The 24,295-nt window shown below is 43.4% G+C and overlaps 2 protein-coding genes across 7 annotated transcripts in view; one reads left to right on the top strand and one right to left on the bottom strand.

Annotated features, from left to right (window-relative positions):
• TLK1 (tousled like kinase 1) overlaps positions 1-22,097 on the bottom strand; it is a 967,987-nt gene extending 945,890 nt beyond the window's left edge. Inside the window, exon 1 of one of the 3 annotated variants that reach the window (XM_085645312.1) lies at positions 22,024-22,097. In XM_085645312.1, the coding sequence (XP_085501438.1) occupies positions 22,024-22,095 (72 nt within the window). In that variant the 5' untranslated portion in view covers positions 22,096-22,097. The remainder of the gene's footprint in view (positions 1-22,023) is intronic. The other 2 variants (XM_085645310.1, XM_085645315.1) reach the window with 2 other exon arrangements.
• DCAF17 (DDB1 and CUL4 associated factor 17) overlaps positions 1-24,295 on the top strand; it is a 443,011-nt gene that overhangs the window by 35,194 nt on the left and 383,522 nt on the right. For all 4 annotated transcript variants that reach the window (XR_014978925.1, XM_085645323.1, XM_085645321.1 and 1 more), the window contains exon 2: positions 7,243-7,622. Coding sequence is in view for 3 of the 4 variants with exons in the window: in XM_085645323.1 (XP_085501449.1) it covers positions 7,488-7,622 (135 nt within the window). In the remaining variant the exon portion in view is untranslated. The remainder of the gene's footprint in view (positions 1-7,242; positions 7,623-24,295) is intronic.

The raw sequence follows: 24,295 nt of genomic DNA, 5'->3' as shown, positions 1-24,295 counted from the left end.
AAGAGAGAGAAAGTGTGGAAAAAGATTTTGTTAACTTTTTGTTTTTTTTACATATTTGTTCCTTACTGCTGTGCAGTGGTACGTGCTAGGAAAACATATGAAGGACTGTGCATAGCACCATTAAAGTAAAGTTAAGGTATAATGTCCCTAAGCCTGTGCACACCAGCACTATATCCAGCTCAAGTGAAGGATGCTCCATAATGCGATGTTTTGCTTGGGGGAAAGTTATAACTGGCTGAAGGTGTCACGTGTCATTGAGCATGCATGAGTCAATCCAAATCTCCTAGATATTATGATATGTTTTAGTAGACATTTATTGAAGGGCTTGTAAAGGCAGACATTTATTTTATATTTGTATACAGCACAGCTCAGCTTGTGGTTCTCCATAGTAACGGAGTATTTGATTGTCTGTTAATTAACAAGTTATTTATGTGTCTTAATGTGATATCACTGCTTAGTTGTTAAATGGCTAGGTTAGCAAGAATATATATTAGCAATTTGGAAACAGTTGAAAATAAACATTGATTAGGCCAGTAGGGTTGCTTAAATATAACTAATATTTTTATTTAAATTCCAAGTATTGGCCGATCTGGTTAGCAGCATTTGTCTATTGAGAAGTAAAATTCCCACAATTCAATTGCAAGTGTACAATCCAGTAATTTTTTTATGTTACCTGTTGTTTTTGTTGCCTTTTGTTACCTTTCTGTGCTATGAGAAAAGCGTGGTGCAGGTAGTGGTATAGAAGATGTAGACGGGATCAGTGGTACTTTACTTGTCCTGGCTGCCCTTGTAGGTGTTGGAACATACCTTCTGGTATGTGATAAAATATCACGTCTGTAGTCGTATTTACTACATCCTGCTGTTCTTGTGGGTGTTGCTTCATTAATGGGACACTGTATTTAGGTTTTTGGAACCTCCTAATCCCGACTGCACTGCCTCTTTCCATATTCCGAAATGCTTAATCAGCGTTCAACGAAGAATTACAAGAAGATATTACATAATTGGTGTGATGTAGTGGTGATGGTGTGTTATGTTTTTGTGTCAAAACTGTGTCACTAGTCACTGTTTCACTGTATCAAACCAGGGTTTTAAATTGAAAAGGTATTTTGTTCAAGCCATCCAAGTTGCCGCTCAGCCCAAGGATAAGGATACATTACATACTTTCTTGGGTCTTTGTGAGTATTATTCTTGTTTCATACACAGTGATACATTTGTGGTGCAACTTCTTTGTAAACGCTTGAAAAAGGTAGAAATGTATGAATGATCAGAATATGTGAATGAAGCTTTTCCAATTACAGCACAATAGAGCGTAAGGCATTGGTGTGCCGTAGGGCAGTTGAAAAATTCAGAAACTTTTTGTGGGGTACATAATTTGTCATTTTCACAGATCACTAACTCTTGATTTACATGATTAATGTTAACGGTGCAGGGAAGGGTTCTGCTAGGTTGGTGTATTTGCTCTCCAGACTGCAAGAATACAATTTCATGATTAAGTATGTAGCTGGCGATAAGGATGCAAAAGGAGATTGTCTCTCAAGGATGCCTTTAGAGAATTATTCTGGTGAAAACACATGGATAATGTTGATTGTTTTGTAGCCTTAATTGATGATTTGTCTTATGATTACAGCTTCATCCTTAGCAAAAGATGGTTGGAGGCATTAAGTGCTGATGGATTATTGCAAAATGTTATGGAATTTGTAAAGAATGTTTGGCCTAAAGAAAACACTTGGACATTAGGTTGAAACCTTTTCCCCAAGTTGCTGGAGAACTATACCTAGTTAAATGTTTTTTCTTCGTCATGATGTTCTGATTCCACCAATCTAAATTAATTGATCAAGTTTGCCCATGGGGGTCCTCTAGGGGTTCCTGCAACTATTTGGAATCTTAAGCAATTTTATTGGTGGCAGGACCTAGATCCTCAGGTTAATGAGTGGGTCTTCTTGCAGCACTTGCCTTGTTTATGATGAACACTAAAGGACTTGTGAGACAACATTGCACATGGTTACCCTAACAAGTGGCCTATGGGGGAATGTTGCACTTAATTGCAGGACCTTTTGAGCTATTACCTGCCAATAAAAGATATATGTCGGTCCTAGTAGACTCTTTCATTAGGTGAGTGTATTTTGATTTTTAACTTTTCACGTGAATCCGCTTCGGTAACTGTTTTTTGCAAAGAAATGTTGAAATTGAGGACCCCCCCCACCCACAGAAAACTGATTATAATGGGACTCATTTTACGTCTCCTCAGATGAGAACATTTGTTGATGATTTACAGATTAAGCATTTGCAGGTCACTTTGTAAACTCCCACTTCCAATGGATTGGAGGAACACATGAATAGATTTTTTTAAAGAAGGTTCCAAACTATACTTAGGTAAGCCAGTGGAAGGGGTTTTGTGGAAGAAAATATGGAGTTATTGGGTTACTCCTCACAGTACTACAGTGGAGTCTCCATTCAGGTTGTTACTCATTAGAGTGCCCAAATGTGTGCTATGTCCTGACTGAATTAAAGGTTTTAAGGAAAGTCCTATTTGTTTGGGTTTTGATCTTGATTTTGCTGATAAAGTCAGAAGTAAACAAGTTGCATTGAAAGCTAATTTGGAGATCAAGCATGTCACAAAGGATCTTGTCTTACAATTTGGGAATTGGGTGTTCATCAAGAAGCCCAACAAAGTAAAAAACGGGGAATCTAAGTTTATGTTGCCTGTCAGAGTGTCTAAACTGTCTACCGACCCCCGGGACCACGCACACAATTCAGCGAAGACATCGCCGACTTCATCAGCCCGCACGCCCTCCCCTCCGCCGACTACATCCTCCTGGGGGACATCAACTTCCACCTGGAGAACAACAACGACCGCAACACCAACACCCTGCTTGACAACCTCGCCAACCTCGGACTCAAGCAGCTGGTGACCACCCCCACCCACCTCGCCGGACACACACTCGACGCTGTCTTCTCATCCAGCAAGGACATCGTCTTCAGCCACGCCACCGGACTCCACTGGACGGACCACAGCTGCGTCCACTTCACCTTCAGAAGATCCACGATCCACCACCACCAGCAACAGGTTGCTCGAAGAAACTGGAACAAGATCACAGCAGACCAGCTCGCCGCTTCCCTGAGCCAGCACCCTCCCGCCAGCTCAGCGAACCCCAGCCAGGCCGCCGACAACCTCACGAAGTGGATCAGCAACTGCGCAGACGACCTCGCCCCACTGAGGACCCCGCCGAGCAGACCCGGCAGCAAGAAGGCCCCATGGTTCACCGACGAACTCAAGAGCTCCAAGAAGAACTGCCGAGCCCTCGAGAAAGCCTGGAGAAGGGAGCCAACACCGGACAACATGACCACCCTCAAGCTCGCCACCCGGAAGCACCATCAACTGATCCACGCCACCAAGAAAACAGCATTCAAGGACCGGCTGGACAACAACGCACACAACTGCAAGGAACTCTTCAACATCGTGAAAGAGCTCTCCAACCCCAACGCCGGAAACAACGACATCACCCCGTCGCAAGACCTCTGCAACTCCCTCGCCTCCTACTTCCACAACAAGATCGCTGACATACACAACAGCTTCAGCCCACAAACAACACTCCCAACGACCGCACCAACGCCCCCCACCACCGCCCTCAGCGCCTGGACCCAGATCAACACAGAAGACACCATCTGCACGATGAACTCTATCCACTCCGGATCTCCGACCGACCCCTGCCCCCACCACGTCTTCAACAAGGCCGACGCTGTCATCGCACCCCACCTGCGGGACATCATCAACACCTCCTTCGACACCGCCACCTTCCCTGAGAGCTGGAAGCACGCCGAACTCAGCGCTCTACTAAAGAAACCAATAGCGGACCCCACCGAACTCAAGAATTACCGCCCCATCTCGCTCCTCCCGTTCCCAGCCAAAGTCATCGAGAAGACCGTCAACAAGCAGCTGGCCGCCTTCCTCGAGACGAATGGATCCCTCGACCCCTCACAGTCTGGCTTCCGAGCCAACCACAGCACCGAGACCGCCCTCATCGCTGCCACCGATGACATCCGAGCCCTGCTGGACAACGGTGAGACAGCGGCCCTCATCCTCCTAGACCTCTCCGTGGCGTTCGACACTGTTTGCCACCGCACCCTAGCGCAGCGCCTCAGCAACATCGGAATCCAGGAGAAGGCACTGGAGTGGATCATCTCCTTCCTCGCTGGAAGGACACAGAGAGTCCGCCTACCTCCGTTCAGATCTGCAGCCACGGAAGTCATCTGCGGCGTTCCTCAGGGCTCCTCGCTCAGCCCCACCCTCTTCAACGTCTACATGAGCCCCCTTGCGGCCATCTCACGACAACACAACCTCAACATCATCTCCTACGCGGACGACACCCAGCTGATCCTCTCCCTGACCAACGACCCCGCCGCCGCCAGAGCCAACCTTCACGATGGGATGAAAGACGTAGCTGAGTGGATGACGACCAGCCGCCTGAAACTGAACTCCGACAAGACGGAAGTCCTCATCCTGGGCTCCTCGCCCTCCGCCTGGGACGACTCCTGGTGGCCCCCCGCCCTGGGCACCGCACCCAAACCGACAGACCGCGCACGCAACCTGGGCTTCATCCTGGACACCTCCCTCTCCATGACCAGACAAGTCAACGCCGTCTCCTCGTCTTGCTTCAACATCCTGCGCATGCTACGTAAGATCTTCCGGTGGATCCCCACCGAGACCAGGAAGACGGTCACCCAGGCCCTCGTCACCAGCCGACTGGACTATGGCAACGCCCTCTACGCTGGTACCACCGCCAAGCTCCAGAAGAGACTCCAGCGGATCCAGAACGCCTCAGCCAGACTCATCCTCGACATCCCCCGACGCAGCCACATCTCCGGACACCTGAGAGACCTGCACTGGCTCCCCGTCAACAAGAGAATCACCTTCCGTCTCCTCACCCACGCACACAAAGCCCTACACAATCAAGGCCCGAGCTACCTCAACAACCGCCTCAACTTCTACGCTCCCAAACGCCATCTCCGATCAACCAGTCACGCCCTCGCCGTCGTCCCCCGCATCCGAAGAGCGACAACAGGAGGAAGGTCCTTCTCCTACCTGGCCGCCAAGACCTGGAACTCCCTCCCTCCCGACCTGCGCCTGACCCAAGACCACCTCTCCTTCAGGAAGAAGCTCAAGACCTGGCTGTTCGAGCAGTAGCGGCCCCCCCCCCCCCCCCAAGCGCCTTGAGACCCTCCGGGTGAGTAGTGCGCTCTATAAATGTCTTTGATTGATTGATTGAAGGGGTGATGATTTTTGAGGGAAAAGGCGTGGCAAGGCAATTGGGTTCGGGGATGGTGATTCCCATCTTGATAGGTCTTGGTGGGTTGATGGTGATGTTAGTGATCATCATTTGGCTAATTCTTTGTCTGCTGTTGACGTAAGTGCTGAGTCAGTCTTTGCTAGCAATGATATCTTGTTACATTTGTTGTGCCAACTTCTTCTAATGGGTCTCCTGATGTGAGTTCCACTGGCTTGCAAGGTGCCAGGATGTCTTGAAGGCTTGCAGGAAGATCGAATCTCAATGTGTCCATTCCTATTAGTTATAGAGATTCATTTATGCCTTAATTCAGTGTTCTTCTCTCTATATTAATTCAGTGGTCTTTAAATTTTATTCCTCCTTTTATACTATGTTCATATTTTATTGCTGATGTGTTTTGTTGTTCATTTATACATATATCCGTTTTAGGTTTTTATTGTAAGGGAAAAGATGATGTAGTGGTGATGTTATGTTATGTTCCTTGTGTTACAAGTCACCATTTGTACATATGTTTCTTTGACTGGTGTTCCGTGTTCTGTTTCCTGCGTCGCCTCTGGATCTAGTGAACTCTGTTCTAGTAAACTGTTATTCAGGCCTTGTAAAATCCTAAAACGTTTACTAGACCTACAGGTCTAGTGACTTATATAACCTACCTGACTTAATTATAATGCCCTTGACCCAGAAACTGGTTTCTAATTAGGCGATCCTGGGCAAATATTTTCATTCACTGAGCCGCCATTTTCTTCTTCATCATATATGAGGACAACTTCAGATACACGAGTTCAGCATGTCTTCTGAACAAAAACAATTTTGTTTGATTTAATAGACTAAACGTTTCGTCCATATATAATACAAATCTAGCCATATATATGAAACAAATGACTGCTAATTTGCCTTAGTTCATTAACTGTATTGTCATCAGGGCGGGGGCAGAAATGTTTCTCAAATCATGTTTAAAATCGATCACTTTAAAAAAAATACATATCTGAAGCATAAAGCTGTGGCGCACTTATTTGCAATCAGCAGATTTTCCATTGAAATTACCACAATATTTCCCTCTGACGTGGTTTTACTGATACAACTTTATAATATACAATGTTTGTAAATCAAGTTTCTGCAAATATTTGTCATTTGCACATCACCAATTTAAGTGTTCTGATTCGTTTTGTGCCTATTCAAATCTTTGTATGCATCACACTTCTGAATAACAAAAAAAAAATATTTTGTAATTCCTGCTATATTGTTAAAATGTTGTGTTAGAAAAAAAACCTGACGTTTTGCAGCCTTTTGTTTCACAATGATTGTCAGACAGCTCACTTGACAAAAACCACTAACTGTAATAAGAGAAAGAAAAGTAAACTCTATTTTGCAGGAACAGATAGGTGTAACAATTAGTAAAAAGACAAACTGACATTTGACCTATGTCTTTGAACAGACAGCAGATGTGTCAAGATAAAAACAAAATGTAAAGGTGTCTTTATTGCTCATTCACTTTCTGAATGAACACCTGTTCCTTTAAAGCTTAAGTTCGCCCCCAGCACAGACAAGAGTAAGTGCTGAAAATAGCCTGACCTGATAAAATCTGACTCTCCATGGCGAGGGGATTTTTTGAGGACTGTTAAATCCAGTTCTCCAGGGACACTGGCGGAGCAGGAGTATCTTTCATGGGGTTTCTTTGTTTGGACTTTCAAATGAAGACTTACCTGCTCATTCTTGCCTTTCTGTTACCACATATGGGTTTCACATTATTTATGTAATCTTAATTGCAGTGGCATTGGGATTGTGTTTTTCAGTAGCCAATGAAGTTCACTCAACGGTAAGTCAGCCAAACCCTGATACATCACTTTTTCATATCCCCTCCATTAGTTCCTCACTTGTCAGGGCTTGGCCGTCTTTTACAGGAGAAACCTAAAAATACAAGGTTTTTGTCTTAATGATCTTCTTTTCTTTTTTCCAGGTAAACCATCACGATGTACTTCTGAGATGAACCCCTTTTGTGGTGGAAAATATGCTGAAACTCTGTGATGCTCCATAGTGGTTTTTCTTGTTGTATTAAAAGGGCATATTAAAAGGACTTGCCCATTTTTATATCTTCAGTTAAACTGGTAGCACATGCCAGCTCTGTTTGAATTTGTTTCTTTTAAGAAACTCCAAGTAAAACTTTCTTCAGAAATGAGCCCATAGTCATCTGTCGAAAGGACAATGCATAGAAAGGGTTCCAGCTGTAAACAAAATGTCTGCCAACTTATCAGCCAGAGATCTGTTGGCTGTTTTGGAAAAGGCACTGGCGATAACCACAGAAAAAATATGGGTATCCTGCGAAAGCTTCTGTGCCAGGTAACTGTATTTACAGTTTCTTTAGCAAATGTGTGTTTGCTTCCGTTAATCAGATATCAGACAATTGTCTCGTCATTTACTGAATGTACCCACGCAATCAACAATGAGAGGCAATAAATGATTTAACACTTTTTAATGGGTTTACTTGTTTTTCACCCCAATCACATTATTTTGCTGCAAAATATTGTACATGGCTTTTAGAGTTATTATCTTTCTTTTTTTTTTTTACTTTCTAGAATAACATGTTACTGTGGGGGGGGGGTTGTTTAAATTGTATATTCACTGGAGGCTGTTACACAGCAACTGTTATGCACATGGAACAGCTTGTGATGTTTTATATTTTTGGACAGCATTAATACAGACATTGATAAATGCATGGAAGTAGCCATTTGCCAAAGAGTATGCCCTCTGTTAATCTGTTTTTGGGATTTGGAAATTGGTGAATGGCCTCTATTTTCTTTTAACCCTCTGAGGGGAGCCTAGGGAAAACTCACTTACTAGCTCTTAATACCAAACCTATTGTTTCTTTTTTGTCATTTGAACCACCTCTTATTAGCTCACTTCAGTAGTCCTCTGTTTGTGTGACTTGAAACTTTACCAAGATTTTATAACGAACAAATACACATTGTTAGGAGAAGCTAGGTAGTGCAGTGAGAGTTCTGCAAACAGTGGTACTTCTAATTACCAAAATAGAAAGTAATGTAAACTTTCTGTGAAATATCAATCTAGTGATTGCCAACCATAGAAGATGATGGTTGAAGCTCCCTAATGTCCCTCCACCTCCTTAATGCGTACAGTCCTACATGTGCAGTCTCTGAGGGTCAGTCGAGACCTCTTAGCCGAGCATGTCAGCTGAAGAGTGGTGCTTCTCTTTGCTCGCTGCATGAACCTTCCAATGGCATCTGGGTGTGTTGAGCAGCCTACCTAATCCAGAGTGAGATCCTCTCTGCGCAGGTTGAGGCCTCCACCAGGTATTGCTGAAGCTTTTGTTCAAGTAGGTGTTTAGCGGAGAACCTATTGCAAGTAGCTATCTTGCAGTGAACTCCCCAGACACAAATCAACTGCTGAATGGCTGCCCTGGCGATCCTTGCACACTCTAAGGAGATGCAGCTCACTGGGTAACTGAGCTGGAAGACCAGACTCGTGAGGGATTGATACCTGCGATGATCTATGGCAGCTGCCCATCAGTAAGGCCTTAGAGGATGTACCGCTCTGCTGGAATATTTACTGCAGGCCAGCCTTGCTAAAAGTGTCCCAACTAGCGGGCATCTTAGAATCAGGCTTGTGACTCCAATTACAAATTCTAGCCTCCTTTTCCTCTGAAGATGCGAGTGGGAACTGTCTTAGTCTATTCAGGAATATGTTGACTGAAGTTTTGGAAGAAAAACCTTTACTGCGTCTCATCATATCTTGCTTTTGCGGTTAGCTGCTGATGACTATAATGGAGATGCTGATGTTGTGGGGGCCTCTTTTAAGTAACTCCTTCCGGAGGGATGTATAATCATTATGCTCCTTGAAGTAGATGCACTACTTTTTTCACTGCACCTTCCTTTAATGGATGATTGTATTTCTTTGTAATCTCTTCTTGGTCGTGGTGACTGTTACTGGGGCTTGTTTAGCTGACTCCATCCACCATGGCTCATTTCTAACCATTGTATCCTGCCGTTAGGATGATTCCCTTTGAGTGCTTTAGATAAAGTTGCAGTTGCTCATTGTAAACTGATTTGTTATGATTTGCATTTTGTCATACTAAAAGAACAGCATCTCAGTGCAGACTTCAGCATCAACCCACTTAACTCTAGATCGCACATTCCCCATCCTTTTCCCACCCCCGGTTACCTTGCACCATACTTGGTGAATTACAGACCCTAATAAAGAGCGTAATAGAAATGAATAAAGGGATGTAAGCTACCTTGGTGGCGATTACAGGCATTAATGCAAAGATTGTGTAACATAGGATATACAACAATGGGAGGTGAATGTGTACCTTAGACGATGACAGTTCAGCAATTGGATTGTGCTATAATAGAGAGGGTCAGTATGTTATCTCCAAGGTCAATTACTTAGAAAATAGATGTCAACACAATAGTCTTTGCTTGATTAGAGTTAAGTAAAGCACAGAAGGGCCTCATTTTGTAGCCTGTCTTCAGTCCTTCTTCGTAGACACCCTACACATGTTGCTGGTCTTTAAGAACACGCCAGGAACCTGTCAATAAGCCCTTTGTTAGTGAACGTGCAACACTACAGTTAGATTTCACAACATAAAGCACAACTTGGGATCTCGAGGCCTATACAGCAATCCGCAAGGTTACTGTTCAATGACAAATGTTTCAGATCCTCAGTGATTAGTCTGCAGAAGAGGTTCAGTGCTAGACACACTATAATCCAATCTTACACAATCTTATCTTGCACTAAAAGTTACAAGCAACAGATATCATGCATTTGTAGCATGGAGGACACTGACATAAATGTGACTTACTTGTTGATGTTCATCGTTTTTTAGAATGAGAGCTACTCTACTGTTTTTTTTACTACACCAGTGGAGACTGGCTCAGACACTGCCAGACTGTCTTCCGGACACCATCCTACAACTTTATCTGGTGGCTGGGAAGAACCTCACAACAGGTGGAGAAAGAAGTGTTTTATGGGGCAATCATGCAGACTATATGTCATTGATAGTGCAAAGTGAGGGATTATTGTAGGGTCAGGTTTACCGACTGTGGAGGCATCTGCCTATCATTGCATGACTGCATTTCAGGAGCTCACCATATACTGTTGACCATGGTTCACTGTTGACTCGGATATCAACCTTCAAGATGAACCCCGATGTAGACTACATGTGTTACTGCATGGATCTCTGCTTGGTCTCGGCTAAATTACTGAAAACCACTATGACTCGTAGTTAGGTGTGTTAACTGCGTAGTTGGCGTGTGGGGCACATCTTTGGCAGATCATAAGATTATTAGAAATGTGGGCCCTAGAATGAAAACATAAAAGAATTGATTCTTTAGACTTTTTTTCCACTGTTAGTAAACCTACATAAAGTAAGCATTATGAAACGTGTATAATACCTTATTCAAGGCATAAAACAGACCATTACACGTAAAATCCCACAGTATCAAGAAAATAAAAAACTCTCCCATTCATCCCAGAATCTGCAGTGTTAAGTGTTGCATGCAAGGCGGCCAAGCCCAAGACACTCAATCAGTTTTTTTACGTCCATTTGGACCAGATCCACTGATATTTAACTGAGCATCCTTTGTACACTGATTCCTCTGCCCTTACCTCTCCTCCACTCATCCAAGGTAGGGGAGGGCAACATTTCGCCATTGTTTTGCCTTGTCGTGTTTTGCAATTAAGTAACCCCGACCAGTCAACAGACGAGCACTTCAGTTGTCCTTCCATCCATCCATCCATATTCCTCAACAGTGCCACTTTGGGCTACAGTGGGAATCTGTAGCCCAATATGCCTTTAAGCTGTGAGTGTATTCTAGCACAAGCACAGGGCAATGATGGGATAGCTCTATGTGGTGTGTGGGAATGTGCCCTCAAGACTATTGCAATGCCAGCAAGCAGCCAAAGTGGCTTTGCCCATCCGCCATGAGCTAGAGAGTTTATAACAAACATGGAGCGGGTATTTGAATTGTATGACTCGCCTAAGTCTGGTTGAAATAGCTAAGACCCTCTGAGCCATCCTGGCTTTAATCCACTCATCATTGTCCTGAACTTCAAGATCCTTCCATTCCCCATCTCTCTCTAAGTCAAATAAAATGGTCAGGGGAATTGACAACAAGAGACCTGTAAATGCTCAATATCCCCTTCTTCCCAAATTATTCCATTGTAATCTTAACTTCTAATTATTGGAATTTTGACACTGTCTCAAGCACCGATTTGTGGCTGTCCAGGGCGTGCCTGAGTTGTAAGTACTAGAAAAACTGACTTTGTTGTAGTACAAAGTCAGCAGACCGTAGTTCAAAAGACTTCATATGGTCAGTTGCTCGGTGATCGCCAAGTTTAGAAATGCCAGTAAGGTCCCCGGTTTGAAATGCCATGCCACTAGATGGTCTCTGCGGTCACCTTGCCCTGCCACCCGATCTGCCTAACTGAAGCATTCCAACTCTTTAGTGGGATTCTAGTGATCTGGGTAAAGCATGCAGAGTTTACACACTGTTGATGAGAGAATACAGATTGTTCCAATAGCTGAACTTCAAGTACATATCAATGTCACCCCTGTCGCTAAAAAGCCAATCATTCAGAGGAAGGAGCTGGGATGCCCCCTAGTACATATGGAGGTTAGGGATACACAATCCACCATCAAAGGTACCCTGTGCGATTTTAGCCAGTGAAACTCTTGGGGCTCCTACCACCTATAAAAATCATGTTAATGTGTGTTGTAATGATGTGAAGTATTGGTGTGTGAGAGGATAGGAATAGTTCTAGGTGAATTAGGGAATGAGGGGTAGTATCATCATTTTAAAAAGGGGCCTCTGCCCCATGATGTTAAGTGGAAGATTATCCCAGTTCATAAACTTACGCTGGACTGCTCTTTATAGCAGGGTGATGTTGAGTATCCAACTGAGCACCGGGTTTGTTGAGACCTTATGCCCAAGCATTTAAATTGAATCCAGGCCAAAGTCAGTTTCGCGATATGAATATTTTGTGGAGGGGTACCCACCAAATGCATACAAGTCGATTTCCCTCATTAACCCTGAAACCTGAAGTATCTCAGTAAACTGAAATCATGTGGAATATTCTTGGGGCTGATAACTCTTGTTTCTGCACAAAGAGTAGGATGTTGTCTTCGTATGAGGCATCCAGACCTCCCAGCCACCGAAACCCATAGACCTCAGCATCACGCCTAAGCCACTCCGTGAGTATTTTTTTTTTTTTTTTTAAACTTGTTTTTATTGGCATTTGTTAGCACAGTTGTTACATATCAGTAGTAGATCGCAGTGTCATTAAGTACATATTTCCAGTCAGGTGATATCCATCTTGACATTTATAAGTACCTTTACTGCAGTTATATGCAATGTAACAGTTGTTTGCCGTATTAAGGAACAAACCAGGGAGGGGGAGAGCAAACTAGGGGCAGTCATGGACTATCAGAGAGGGGGCAGCCAGACCATATCACACGTGGTCTGTTAGGTAACTGGTGAAACAACGCAGTGGGAACCCCTGGCCGGGGTATGGCTATGCAGGCGGACATACGGCATAGGTGCAGGCCCCGGAGCAGCGGGGATAGGAACTTAGTCACTCCAGGGTGGTTGTGAGGTATTAGGGGGGAGCATCATCCGAGTGGGTTTGTGGCACGCATGGCTGCGTGGCAGTAGGGATGGTCGCGGTCGCGCCCTGATCAGCTAGGGGCTGGGACTGTTTAAACTGATGCATCAACAGCGCCCACTCCAGGGAAATCGGGGTTTTACGTGTGGCCTTCGCTTCCTCCTCTCGCAGGGCATCCTCCTCTCGCAGGGCATCCTCCTCAGCCGCGGACCACTTGAGCACCGCCCACCCCCATGCCGCCAGCAGGGGGCCCGTGGGGGAACGCCAATGCATAGCTATGCATCGTTTAGCCAGGAGGTGTGCTAAGGAGACAAATCGTATGGGCACTTTGTGCCGTTTCTTCCGGCCCATTATTCCCAGTGCGCAGTACTCCCATGTATCTAGATGCGACAACCCCATAAGATCTCGGAGGATCCCGTGGATAGTTGACCAGTAAAGCCACTCCGTGAGTAGTTTGATAGCTAGCTCGAATAGGAGTGGACATAGTGGTCACCACTGTCTTGTGCCCATAGAATATGGAAGGGAGCAGGCAGGGAACCATTTACATGGACCTGTACTCCATTGGGGAACAGTATACAGCCTTTCTGTCTCAATTGCCTGTTGTGAATGATTGTTTAGGATCATCGGAATGATTATGGCTCCCATGTCGTCGTCCCCGCCCCACCCCCCTCATTCGTACAACTTGTGTTGTGCTAGGAACCAGGCATGTCTGGCAGTGTTTACTAGGTTGTGATTCCTTAGACGTTTTGATAAAACTTGAAATAATAATCGATATCCTGTGCAAGACCACTTTTGCAGGCCAGAGAAATATGTTACAACATCTCAACAGTTTTTGTATGATATTTAAAAAAAAGCTTTCAGACTTTTAGTGTACTCTATTCAATGCTGAATGCAGCCAGATCAGTGGTACCAAAGACTTGAACCTACCTCTTCTCATGAGCCCAGAGTGCATTTACAACTGGTTTAAACAATACTACGAGAATCTAATGTCATATACCAGATCTGCTCATTACTTGCTTATCGTGCTCTTTTTAGCATGATTGGCCTACCTAGATTACCCGTAGACAAACTGAAAGACTTCAATTCTGCTATCTTGCTGGAGTAGATAGTTCTCTAGCAAAAATATGGCGAGGGGTGAAGCCGCTGCTCCCAGTTGCATTCCTATTGATTTTTATTTTTCGTTTGGTGACGCGATTGCTCCTAAATTAGAAATAATATTTTCTGGAGTGTCATGGGAAAGGAAAGAACTTATTTGGACTACAGCACGGACTCCCAGATCCAGGTCATGGCTTAGCATCTGTGGAAAGAGAAGAAGGGATAGAGCAAGCTAGGCAAAACATAGCGAAAGATTAGGCAACGCTCGGCTAAGAAAGGAAAAAAGACTTGAAGGAGGTGGAGACATACAGAAGTAAGAAGGACTAGTGTGGTGTCCACGGGAGAGGAAATTTAAGAAATACGCCAGAGAAGATACTGAGTATAAGGAGGAAAGAATACCACAAGGCAACGGAGTCAGGAAAAGTGGAATCCCAGAGGACCAGGGTGTGCAACAAGAATTATGAACCGACCCTAAAGCAGAACATGATTGGACGACAGATACAGAAAGGAGGGTAGACATAGGGAGATGGAGATGAGCCACGACCCGTCCATTGAAAGAGAGGAGGTAGAAGACACTTCGTTTGATTCATGTGTGAGCTCCACTCACAGCGAGGCGCTGAGACCTGTGACGGTTTGAGAATGGACCATAACTTTGTCAGTGGTGTCCTCTGAATATTGATACTTCAATAAAACATGAGCGAAAAGTAAAATATTATTATTATGAGTGCAGACTTTTCTTAGGAAAGTGATTTCTGGTATTAGGAGTTTATTCTGAAGCAAAGAAAAAGAAAGAGGGAGAACGGAAAGTGACCCTATAGGAAAATCTGCCTTTTCTGCATGTCCCCCGTGTATTTTTCACCTTTTTCTTGACCATGTGTGTTTACTGGCTGTAGAACTCTGTGCACTTTACTGCTGCTAACTAGTGGTAAAATGCCTGTGCTCCTCCTATCAACTTGGTAAAATTGGTATACTCTCAATTCATATATTTAGCTTACATTTTAATCCTTAGTATATGGTAGAAAATGTACCCAGGGCATGTAAGCTAAATGCCACTAGTGGACTGCAGCATCTATTGTGCTATCCGCTACAGTTAGAGGTAAAACATGGCTTCAGTCCTACCGTGGTTGCCTGACTGTGTCAGTTAAAATACTACAATTTGACCTGTCAAAATAAACCCACTTTACAGCTCAAATCCTCTCTTTTAAATATTGTCACCCCATGTATGCCTTGATAGTTCACAATGCAGGGTGTATGGTATTTAAAAGTAAGACGTGCAGAAATTTAATGTTATGTCCTTACAGTGACAAACACCTAAAAGCTATTTTTCACTGTGACAGGCCTACCTGTTCTATGTAGAAAACCAGAGTACAGATTAAAAATCCTAGTACTGTATCTCTGGAATGGGACTAGCTTGAAGAAAATCAGTGGTGAAGTTTGATTTTTAATACACATTGAGGAAATGTAACATTTAGAAAGTTACCTTTTCCCTGCCTGAAGTTCTTGGAGGCTAAATTTGCATTTGTTCTCCCACTTCTGCCAGCCGGTAATTAGCATTTGAAGAGATCTGAAAACTGTTTCCAGATCAGAGAACCAAAGTTGCCTTGACTGTATGACCAGTGGAGTTGGATCCAGGAACTTGATTAACTTCAGAGAGGCCTAATCACGTCATAGGCAAATGTTAGCTGACACCAGGGCACGATCCTTCCTTTGTCCCAACAGACTTCTGTATCAGGGTTTTTACATATAACACTGGAGGCATACTTGAAACGAAACAGGATGGCAAAACAATTTGTATGTATCCACTGTCTAGTTGCTGGAAAAACCTGATTTGTTTTAACAGATGTCTGACTCTGGGTTTATTGTAGGTTCAGTGCCAGCCCCAAATGTTGGCAAACACTAGGAATACCATAGTTTGTTCCCCACACACACCCCTAGCTCTCAGAGCCTAAGTTCAGTGGCGTTGAACATATTCACCATCTTGAAAATTCCCAAAGTGTGTAGTGTTGGCCCTTGGAACTTTTATCCCATTAGTTCGGGCGTGCCCAGGAGTCATTCCCACCCACTAGTTTTTTTTGATGCTGCATAAATACTTTACACTTAGCCCTAAGTTAAGCCTGTCTGCCCTGCCTTGCCTGTGCCATAGCTACCTGGGGGTTGAGCTCAGGTTAATTTAGTGACTTTTAGGATTCACCTTGACACAGGTTGAGGTTATTCCTTGAGGTGGATAATCACTTGCCCCAATCGATAATCCATTTTCCTACAGACTCTGTTAAAAATAAATCTCTCAATTAAGTGGGCTTGAGGAATTAATAATGTGATGACATAAGAAATCAAAAGTAGGAAAAATCAAATTAATTTTGTTTCTTCGGGAAAAGAGAAATGGGAGAAAGTTATTAGAAAAGCTGGTAAAAAATAAAGAGGCATGAGACATATACTTTGAGTGTTATATTTACATGTTATTTTTATCCTTTGTGATATGTACTTGGTACTTTCTCAAATGGTTGATTAAGATAGTTGAAAACCCTCCAAAATAAATGTAAATTCTTTTTCATAGAAAAGCCTGATGTTGTACCCAATTGTGTTGATGAACTAAGCAACTCCCACAGGTTACAGGGAATCTCTCGCCTCAGGCACTCGTCTTGCCCCTTTGTTTGTTGCCCCTATATTACTCTTCCTCAACCCAGTTAAAGAGCCTCAGCTATGTTGGTCATATACAATCATCTCATTTTAAATACAGGCACATACATTTATAAAACCTAGGCTACAATTTACCATTTCCATTTTGGTGCACAAGTGTCTGACCTGTTTTATTGGGGACCACTTAACATGGATGTGTGTGTTTGCTTTGAGACCTAATTGCCACAACCAAGGGTTTAGGAGAAGCTGTATTTTGACTTTTGACTAATTCAGTGACATTTGCTTCCCAAAGTATTTTTTTATTAATTTTGATACACTGCCTGTGTACATTAGCAGTCCTCTATTGAAAATCTCTCAGTCAGATGTGAAGTACTCATTATTTTGTAGAACACTACTTTACTCCAATTAATATCAACAGAGAAAGAACTCAAACTCAGATCTTCTCTTGTCCAGTGAAGACATGGCTTGGCAGTTCGGGCTGGACTGTTCCCATGAGGCACAGGGTCAAGACTGATTTGCATAAGGCCGTGTCTAAACTGGGGTGGTGTAGTGGGCAAAAGAACGATGGATTTAACCCAGATCTCTTGACTGGGGGAGAATGTATGCATTGTCAGCATTCCGTCCATCATTTGTTTGTTGTAACGCTTTTCGCCCTAAGTGGGATGGGTATTCCCAGACGTGGGACCCGTGCTCACTACGCCACTGGAGTCAAGCTATCCTGGCTGATGACGGCTGATAGCCAGAAACCGGTCCTAGGATGCTTGATTCCGGTCCAGTGAAGACATGGCTTGGCAGTTCGGGCTGGACTGTTCCCATGAGGCACAGGGTCAAGACTGATTTGCATATGGCCGTGTCTAAACTGGGGTGGTGTAGTGGGCAAAAGAACAATGGATTTAACCCAGATCTCTTGACTGGGGGAGAATGTATGCATTGTCAGCATTCCGTCCATCATTTGTTTGTTGTAACGCTTTTTGCCCTAAGTGGGATGGGTATTCCCAGACGTGGGACCCGTGCTCACTACGCCACTGGAGTCAAGCTATCCTGGCTGATGACGGCTGATAGCCAGAAACCGGTCCTAGGATGCTTGATTCCGGTCCAGTGAAGACATGGCTTGGCAGTTCGGGCTGGACTGTTCCCATGAGGCACAGGGTCAAGACTGATTTGCATATGGCCGTGTCTAAACTGGGGTGGTGTAGTGGGCAAAAGAACGATGGATTTAACCCAGATCTCTTGACTGGGGGAGAATGTATGCATTGTCAGCATTCCGTCCATCATTTGTTTGTTGTAACGCTTTTCGCCCCCCAAGTGGGGTGGGTATTCCCAGACGTGGGACCCGTGCTCACTACGCCACTGGAGTCAAGCTATCCTGGCTGATGACGGCTGATAGCCAGAAACCGGTCCTAGGATGCTTGATTCCGGTCCAGTGAAGACATGGCTTGGCAGTTCGGGCTGGACTGTTCACATGAGGCACAGGGTCAAGACTGATTTGCATATGGCCGTGTCTAAACTGGGGTGGTGTAGTGGGCAAAAGAACGATGGATTTAACCCAGATCTCTTGACTGGGGGAGAATGTATGCATTGTCAGCATTCCGTCCATCATTTGTTTGTTGTAACGCTTTTCGCCCTAAGTGGGGTGGGTATTCCCAGACGTGGGACCCGTGCTCACTACGCCACTGGAGTCAAGCTATCCTGGCTGATGACGGCTGATAGCCAGAAACCGGTCCTAGGATGCTTGATTCCGGTCCAGTGAAGACATGGCTTGGCAGTTCGGGCTGGACTGTTCCCATGAGGCACAGGGTCAAGACTGATTTGCATATGGCCGTGTCTAAACTAGGGTGGTGTAGTGGGCAAAAGAACGATGGATTTAACCCAGATCTCTTGACTGGGGGAGAATGTATGCATTGTCAGCATTCCGTCCATCATTTGTTTGTTGTAACGCTTTTCGCCCTAAGTGGGATGGGTATTCCCAGACGTGGGACCCGTGCTCACTACGCCACTGGAGTCAAGCTATCCTGGCTGATGACGGCTGATAGCCAGAAACCGGTCCTAGGATGCTTGATTCCGGTCCAGTGAAGACATGGCTTGGCAGTTCGGGCTGGACTGTTCCCATGAGGCACAGGGTCAAGACTGATTTGCATATGGCCGTGTCTAAACTGGGGTGGTGTAGTGGGCAAAAGAACGATGGATTTAACCCAGATCTCTTGACTGGGGGAGAATGTATGCATTGTCAGCATTCCGTCCATCATTTGTTTGTTGTAACGCTTTTCGCCCTAAGTGGGGTGGGTATTCCCAGACGTGGGACCCGTGCTCACTACGCCACTGGAGTCAAGCTATCCTGGCTGATGACGGCTGATAGCCAGAAACCGGTCCTAGGATGCTTGATTCCGGTCCAGTGAAGACATGGCTTGGCAGTTCGGGCTGGACTGTTCCCATGAGGCACAGGGTCAAGACTGATTTGCATATGGCCGTGTCTAAACTAGGGTGGTGTAGTGGGCAAAAGAACGATGGATTTAACCCAGATCTCTTGACTGGGGGAGAATGTATGCATTGTCAGCATTCCGTCCATCATTTGTTTGTTGTAACGCTTTTCGCCCTAAGTGGGATGGGTATTCCCAGACGTGGGACCCGTGCTCACTACGCCACTGGAGTCAAGCTATCCTGGCTGATGACGGCTGATAGCCAGAAACCGGTCCTAGGATGCTTGATTCCGGTCCAGTGAAGACATGGCTTGGCAGTTCGGGCTGGACTGTTCCCATGAGGCACAGGGTCAAGACTGATTTGCATATGGCCGTGTCTAAACTGGGGTGGTGTAGTGGGCAAAAGAACGATGGAATTAACCCAGATCTCTTGACTGGGGGAGAATGTATGCATTGTCAGCATTCCGTCCATCATTTGTTTGTTGCAACAACCCTCCCTGAGCATAGGGTATTGTTACAGTGTGTACCACATTAATCCCTCTCACAACCTCATCTCTGTCATCAAGGGGTAGGATGCTTAGTCTTTATCTCAATATTTTAAATATTGGTTAGCCTAATCTGTCACTTCCCTCTGATTCCATTGTTTGCATTAAAAAACGGGCTACAGATAGCTAGACAATTGTCTGTGTTTGGTAATGTGTGCTGAAAACCTCTCAGCTGCCATAGTTTCCCATATCAACAAGCACAGTGCATGCCAGGTCGAACTGAAACCTTGTTTGTATGAGCTCTCTATGGTCATTATAGCCACCAACAGTAGGTGATAGATCAAATTCCATATACTTATTGTAAGTTTTTCACACCCCACTGGACGGAGATCCAAGATTGTCGCTGACAAGTTAGTCTCAATAAGGAACCCCTTGATTTCTTTAATTTCTGTTAATACATTTTTCCAGTATGCTTGTATTTTTGTTGTATTCCACCATACTTGAAGAGGTGTACCCTTGTTCCTGCATCCTCTTGAGTATCGATTTGACACTCCTCAAAGCATTTTGTGCCGTTAGTTGGAAATTAAAAACCAGTTCACCATAACCTTAAGGGATGGTTCTCTCTGATATGCTGTCTTTGTATAACAAAGTGTTTCTCACCTATCCATCTTTATCTTCTTCCCAAATCCCTTTTCCACTTAAGCATGTGTTCCCATTTCTCCTGTATGCCGGAAGTATTGAAGAAATTTTACAAATTGGGCACCCACTCCTTCGTACCCTGGTATAGTACGCAAACAGCTTTTCACCCTGGGTCAACAGTCTCATAGCTGCTTCTTTCATACCGTTATGTAGTACCCAGTGGCATATTTGCTAATCTCTAAATCTCTCAGTTTTGCGGATACTACAAGTCTGTTTATATAGTTCAAACCTCCCGACATGCCTTTGTAGGATATAACATACAAATATCCTGGCACTCAAAAGTAATGACTCTTATTCGTATTTGTATATGACCGAAGCAAACTGCATTGAGTATTGTCGAAATATCACTAGCAGCAAAACAGATTTGGATTCGTACAAAAATGTGATTTTTTAATTTAGAAAAACATTGTATAAAATATCACAGTTTTCAAACAAGACCAAGAAAGAACCAATGTCCCTAAAATAAGTGTGACATTGAAGAGACAGTTCGTAAAAAGATGGTTGTAGCTTTATGGTCTTGATCCAAATGAGCAACGGCCGACACGTGTTTCGTCACATCAAGTGACTTCCTGAAGGCTGCGAAGATAATGTCATAGTCTCATTCACACTGAATACATATATATATAAAAATAAACATGCCCCAGTTATTTGGGACCCCTTTTCCTCATATCAAAAAGGGAAGATAACATTTGTAGAAGTGGATAAAACCAGAAAAAGAAGGTGCTGCAAGATGAGATGAAAAGTTGTTTTTCAAAAATACCCTGAAGTGATAGCCACCTCAAAAGATAGAAACATGGTTTAAAGAGCGAGATAGACCCAATGCCACACCGTGCACCAAATTAATATCAACCAATGTATTATGACCAACAGTGGTCATAATTCCTTGACTGTAATTAGATCACTAACCTCTTTCAAATTTTAAAGGTTTCAATGGCTGCACATATATTTGATTCCCGATGTCTTCTCAGACAAAGAACGATTGTATCCAAAAGAATCTGTGAAAAAGATGTATAGTCACAGTATCTTAGTATCAGAATTCCATCATGTCACCAGTCTGGACATTTTGTAATTAGGAATACCGGCACTCACTTCCTGATTTCTTAGACGTCGTCCACCTATTTCTTTGATTCAAATTATGGGAGAACTGCCAGCACAGGTAGTTCAAGAAGTATACCACAAACGTTTTCTAGTGGACAAAACGAGATGGGGAAATTATACATTAGATAACTCATCCCATCACTCCAATAGATGATGGCATTATTCTTATACATCCACTATACCTGTGTTATGTCGCAATTTATACGTGTTCCCACAGTATGAACGGGCCAAAAAGTTTTTAGTTTATTACATTAGTCCCCGTTGGTAAATTCTTCATTCCATCATGCGAATACTTTTCCATAAGGAGTAAAAAATAATTCTGTAAAAAATTGTCAGATATTTATTTAAGGCGGATTGTCAATAACCATATCTATTAGGGCAGTATCTGTCCTCTCCCTAAGTCAGAGCTATAATTACTCTTACAGTCTCTTGTGTAGCATACACATTTATAGAATTCCCGACAGGCTGTGATAGGCCCCTGAAATGTAGAAAATATATATATATCACGTGTCATGTGCTCAAGTAGTGACTTAACACATTAATGTCACCCATTAGTCGGCAAAATCTGCTGTGAAGACTACCGAAAAACCTTTCGTAGCCAATGGGCAAATTCTGTTTTAGACAATACTAAATTAGTCTGACCGGATGCACGAACGAAAAGGGCACTAACAGACCGATCATGTCACTCACCGTGTGTTTCTGTATGCAATTCCAACGGCGTGGGCTCGGCAGGACGCGTCCAGTAAGAGACCGAAATAACATTAACGGTCTCTATTTAAGCCGATCGGAAGGCTGGGAAACCGGAAATGACCCCATACGTCGAGAGATAGTCACCTTCTCGGTTTCTCTCGACCCATATCCGGTTACTAGTGTTGTTAAACCACCATATACGGCGGCCATATTTGAATAGTGTTTAAAGTACATTTGTACATATAAATAAAACGGATAAACGTGCATAAACAATCGATCCTATCAGTTTATAATATTAGTTCTCCCTATAATTTTAGTGGTGCTCGTATTCCATTCAGGATTTAAATAATATATAAAATTGAAAAGTGTGTGTTGTTTATATAAAGTATTTTTATAAGAATATCGATATCGCACAGAGCATAACTGAATATTTTCAGCTCGTGCATCAGAAACAAGTCCCTCCACCTGTGCTTTTACTAGAAATTAGAGAGAGAATCAGAAAAGAGAACATGTTTTAAGTGTGCGAAAAGAGAAGAGAACCATGACATTTTTTGTCCATTACTTTACATTACATCAGTTGTTTTACAATTAAAATACATTTTTGAAACCACAATCATGTGTGAATTACATCAGAGGTTTTCCAAACATTAGATTCTTTGTATCCCCCACAGGAACACAGTGTCAGTACCCACAAAATCTCAATTGTACTTTACAGGACCCCTCATTTTTATCTTCAGCAAATAAACAGATATCCTAAGTTCTCATTGTGCTAGAAACACATGCAGTTGTTTGTCAAAATTGAGCCCCATTTCTACCGCTCGCAATTTGATGATCCACTGTGTCACTGTTCTTCTCAGAGTTAGTGTTCTATCACCACCCCTCGGCCCACTCATGGTGTGTGAAATACCATGAAATCTGATTTTTCGTATTTGCCCTGCCCTGACATGTTCCTGTATTCTTTCCCGTAGGGGTCGTTTGGTGCTCCCTACAGTATTTGGTCCGCAGCAACAAATGATACAATATACCACATAGTTGGTATTACAATTAATAAATTGATTGATAACATGTCTCACTGCTGTATTATATTGAAATTCAAGAGTCTTATTTGCTGCCAACTGGCAGATGCTGCAGTTAGTACATTTGAAAAAACCCACTGGTTTGGGTAGTAGCCAAGTGGCGCTTTCTTCTTGGGAGGCAAATAGCTTGGACAGAGGAGTTCTCTTAGGGTTGTGCCCCTTCTATGTGACACAGTAGGATTGTTGGCAATATATTTCTCTATTGATTTATCTAATCTCAGGATGTGCCAATGTTTCCGAAAGATATTGTAAATTTAGTGACTATTTGTATTAAAATCCGTCACGAATGCAATATTACGTTCCCTGTTCTTTCTTTTGTCATTATTTCCTGATTTTAATAGGCATGACCTTGATTTTTTCTGTATCTTATTCTTGGCACAATCCAATACTACCTTCGAGTATCCTCTGTTCTGGAATCTTGACTCCAGTTTTTGTAACTCCATTAAGAACACTGAATCTTCACTGCAGTTCCTTTTAAGTCTCGTCATTTCCCCAAAGGGGATCGAATTTATTTGGGACTTAGGGTGAGCACTACTTACCTGAACAATCTGGAAACGATCTTATTTTCTTTCGTGTATAGAATTACATCTAAGAATTCTATTTCCCATTTGCTGATCTTATGAGTAAATCTGATGTTGTATGTATTGTCATTTAGATGTTCCAGCAACTCTTGGATGCATTGGTCGCTACCCGACCAAAGAATAAAAATATCATCGATGTAGCGACCCCGATATACTATGTGTTCTGTGAGTTTGGTGTTTGACATTTTCCACAAATGTTGCTGTTCAAAAGAGCTCATGTAAAGGTTAGCATAGGATGGAGAAAATTTCGAACCCATGGCTACCCCTATCACTTGTCTGTACCAATTGTCCTGATGTAAGAAGACTTTATTTTCCAGAGTCAGACGTGTTAGATCTAATAGCATCTGAGTGTGTTCATAAAAAGTTGCATCTCTATCTGACAAACATTCTGCTAGAGCTTGTAGGCTATTATCCAGGGGTATACAAGTGTAGAGAGAAAAAGAAAAAAAAACCATATGCCTTTGTAGCAGCATGTGTGATATTAGGCAGTCTCCTTCTTTCGGTTTCTTAAAGCTGCTGACTTTGGGAGCAGGGGATCCGGGTTCAAATCTCGGTGTTAGCTCAATATCCTGTGATTCTGGGCAAATGACTTAATCTCCCCGTTCCCATGGACAT

This window comes from Triturus cristatus, chromosome 3_1, assembly GCF_964204655.1.
Source record: "Triturus cristatus chromosome 3_1, aTriCri1.1, whole genome shotgun sequence".
Taxonomy (NCBI): Eukaryota; Metazoa; Chordata; class Amphibia; order Caudata; family Salamandridae; genus Triturus; species Triturus cristatus.
This window is presented reverse-complemented; position numbering and strand designations above follow the sequence as displayed.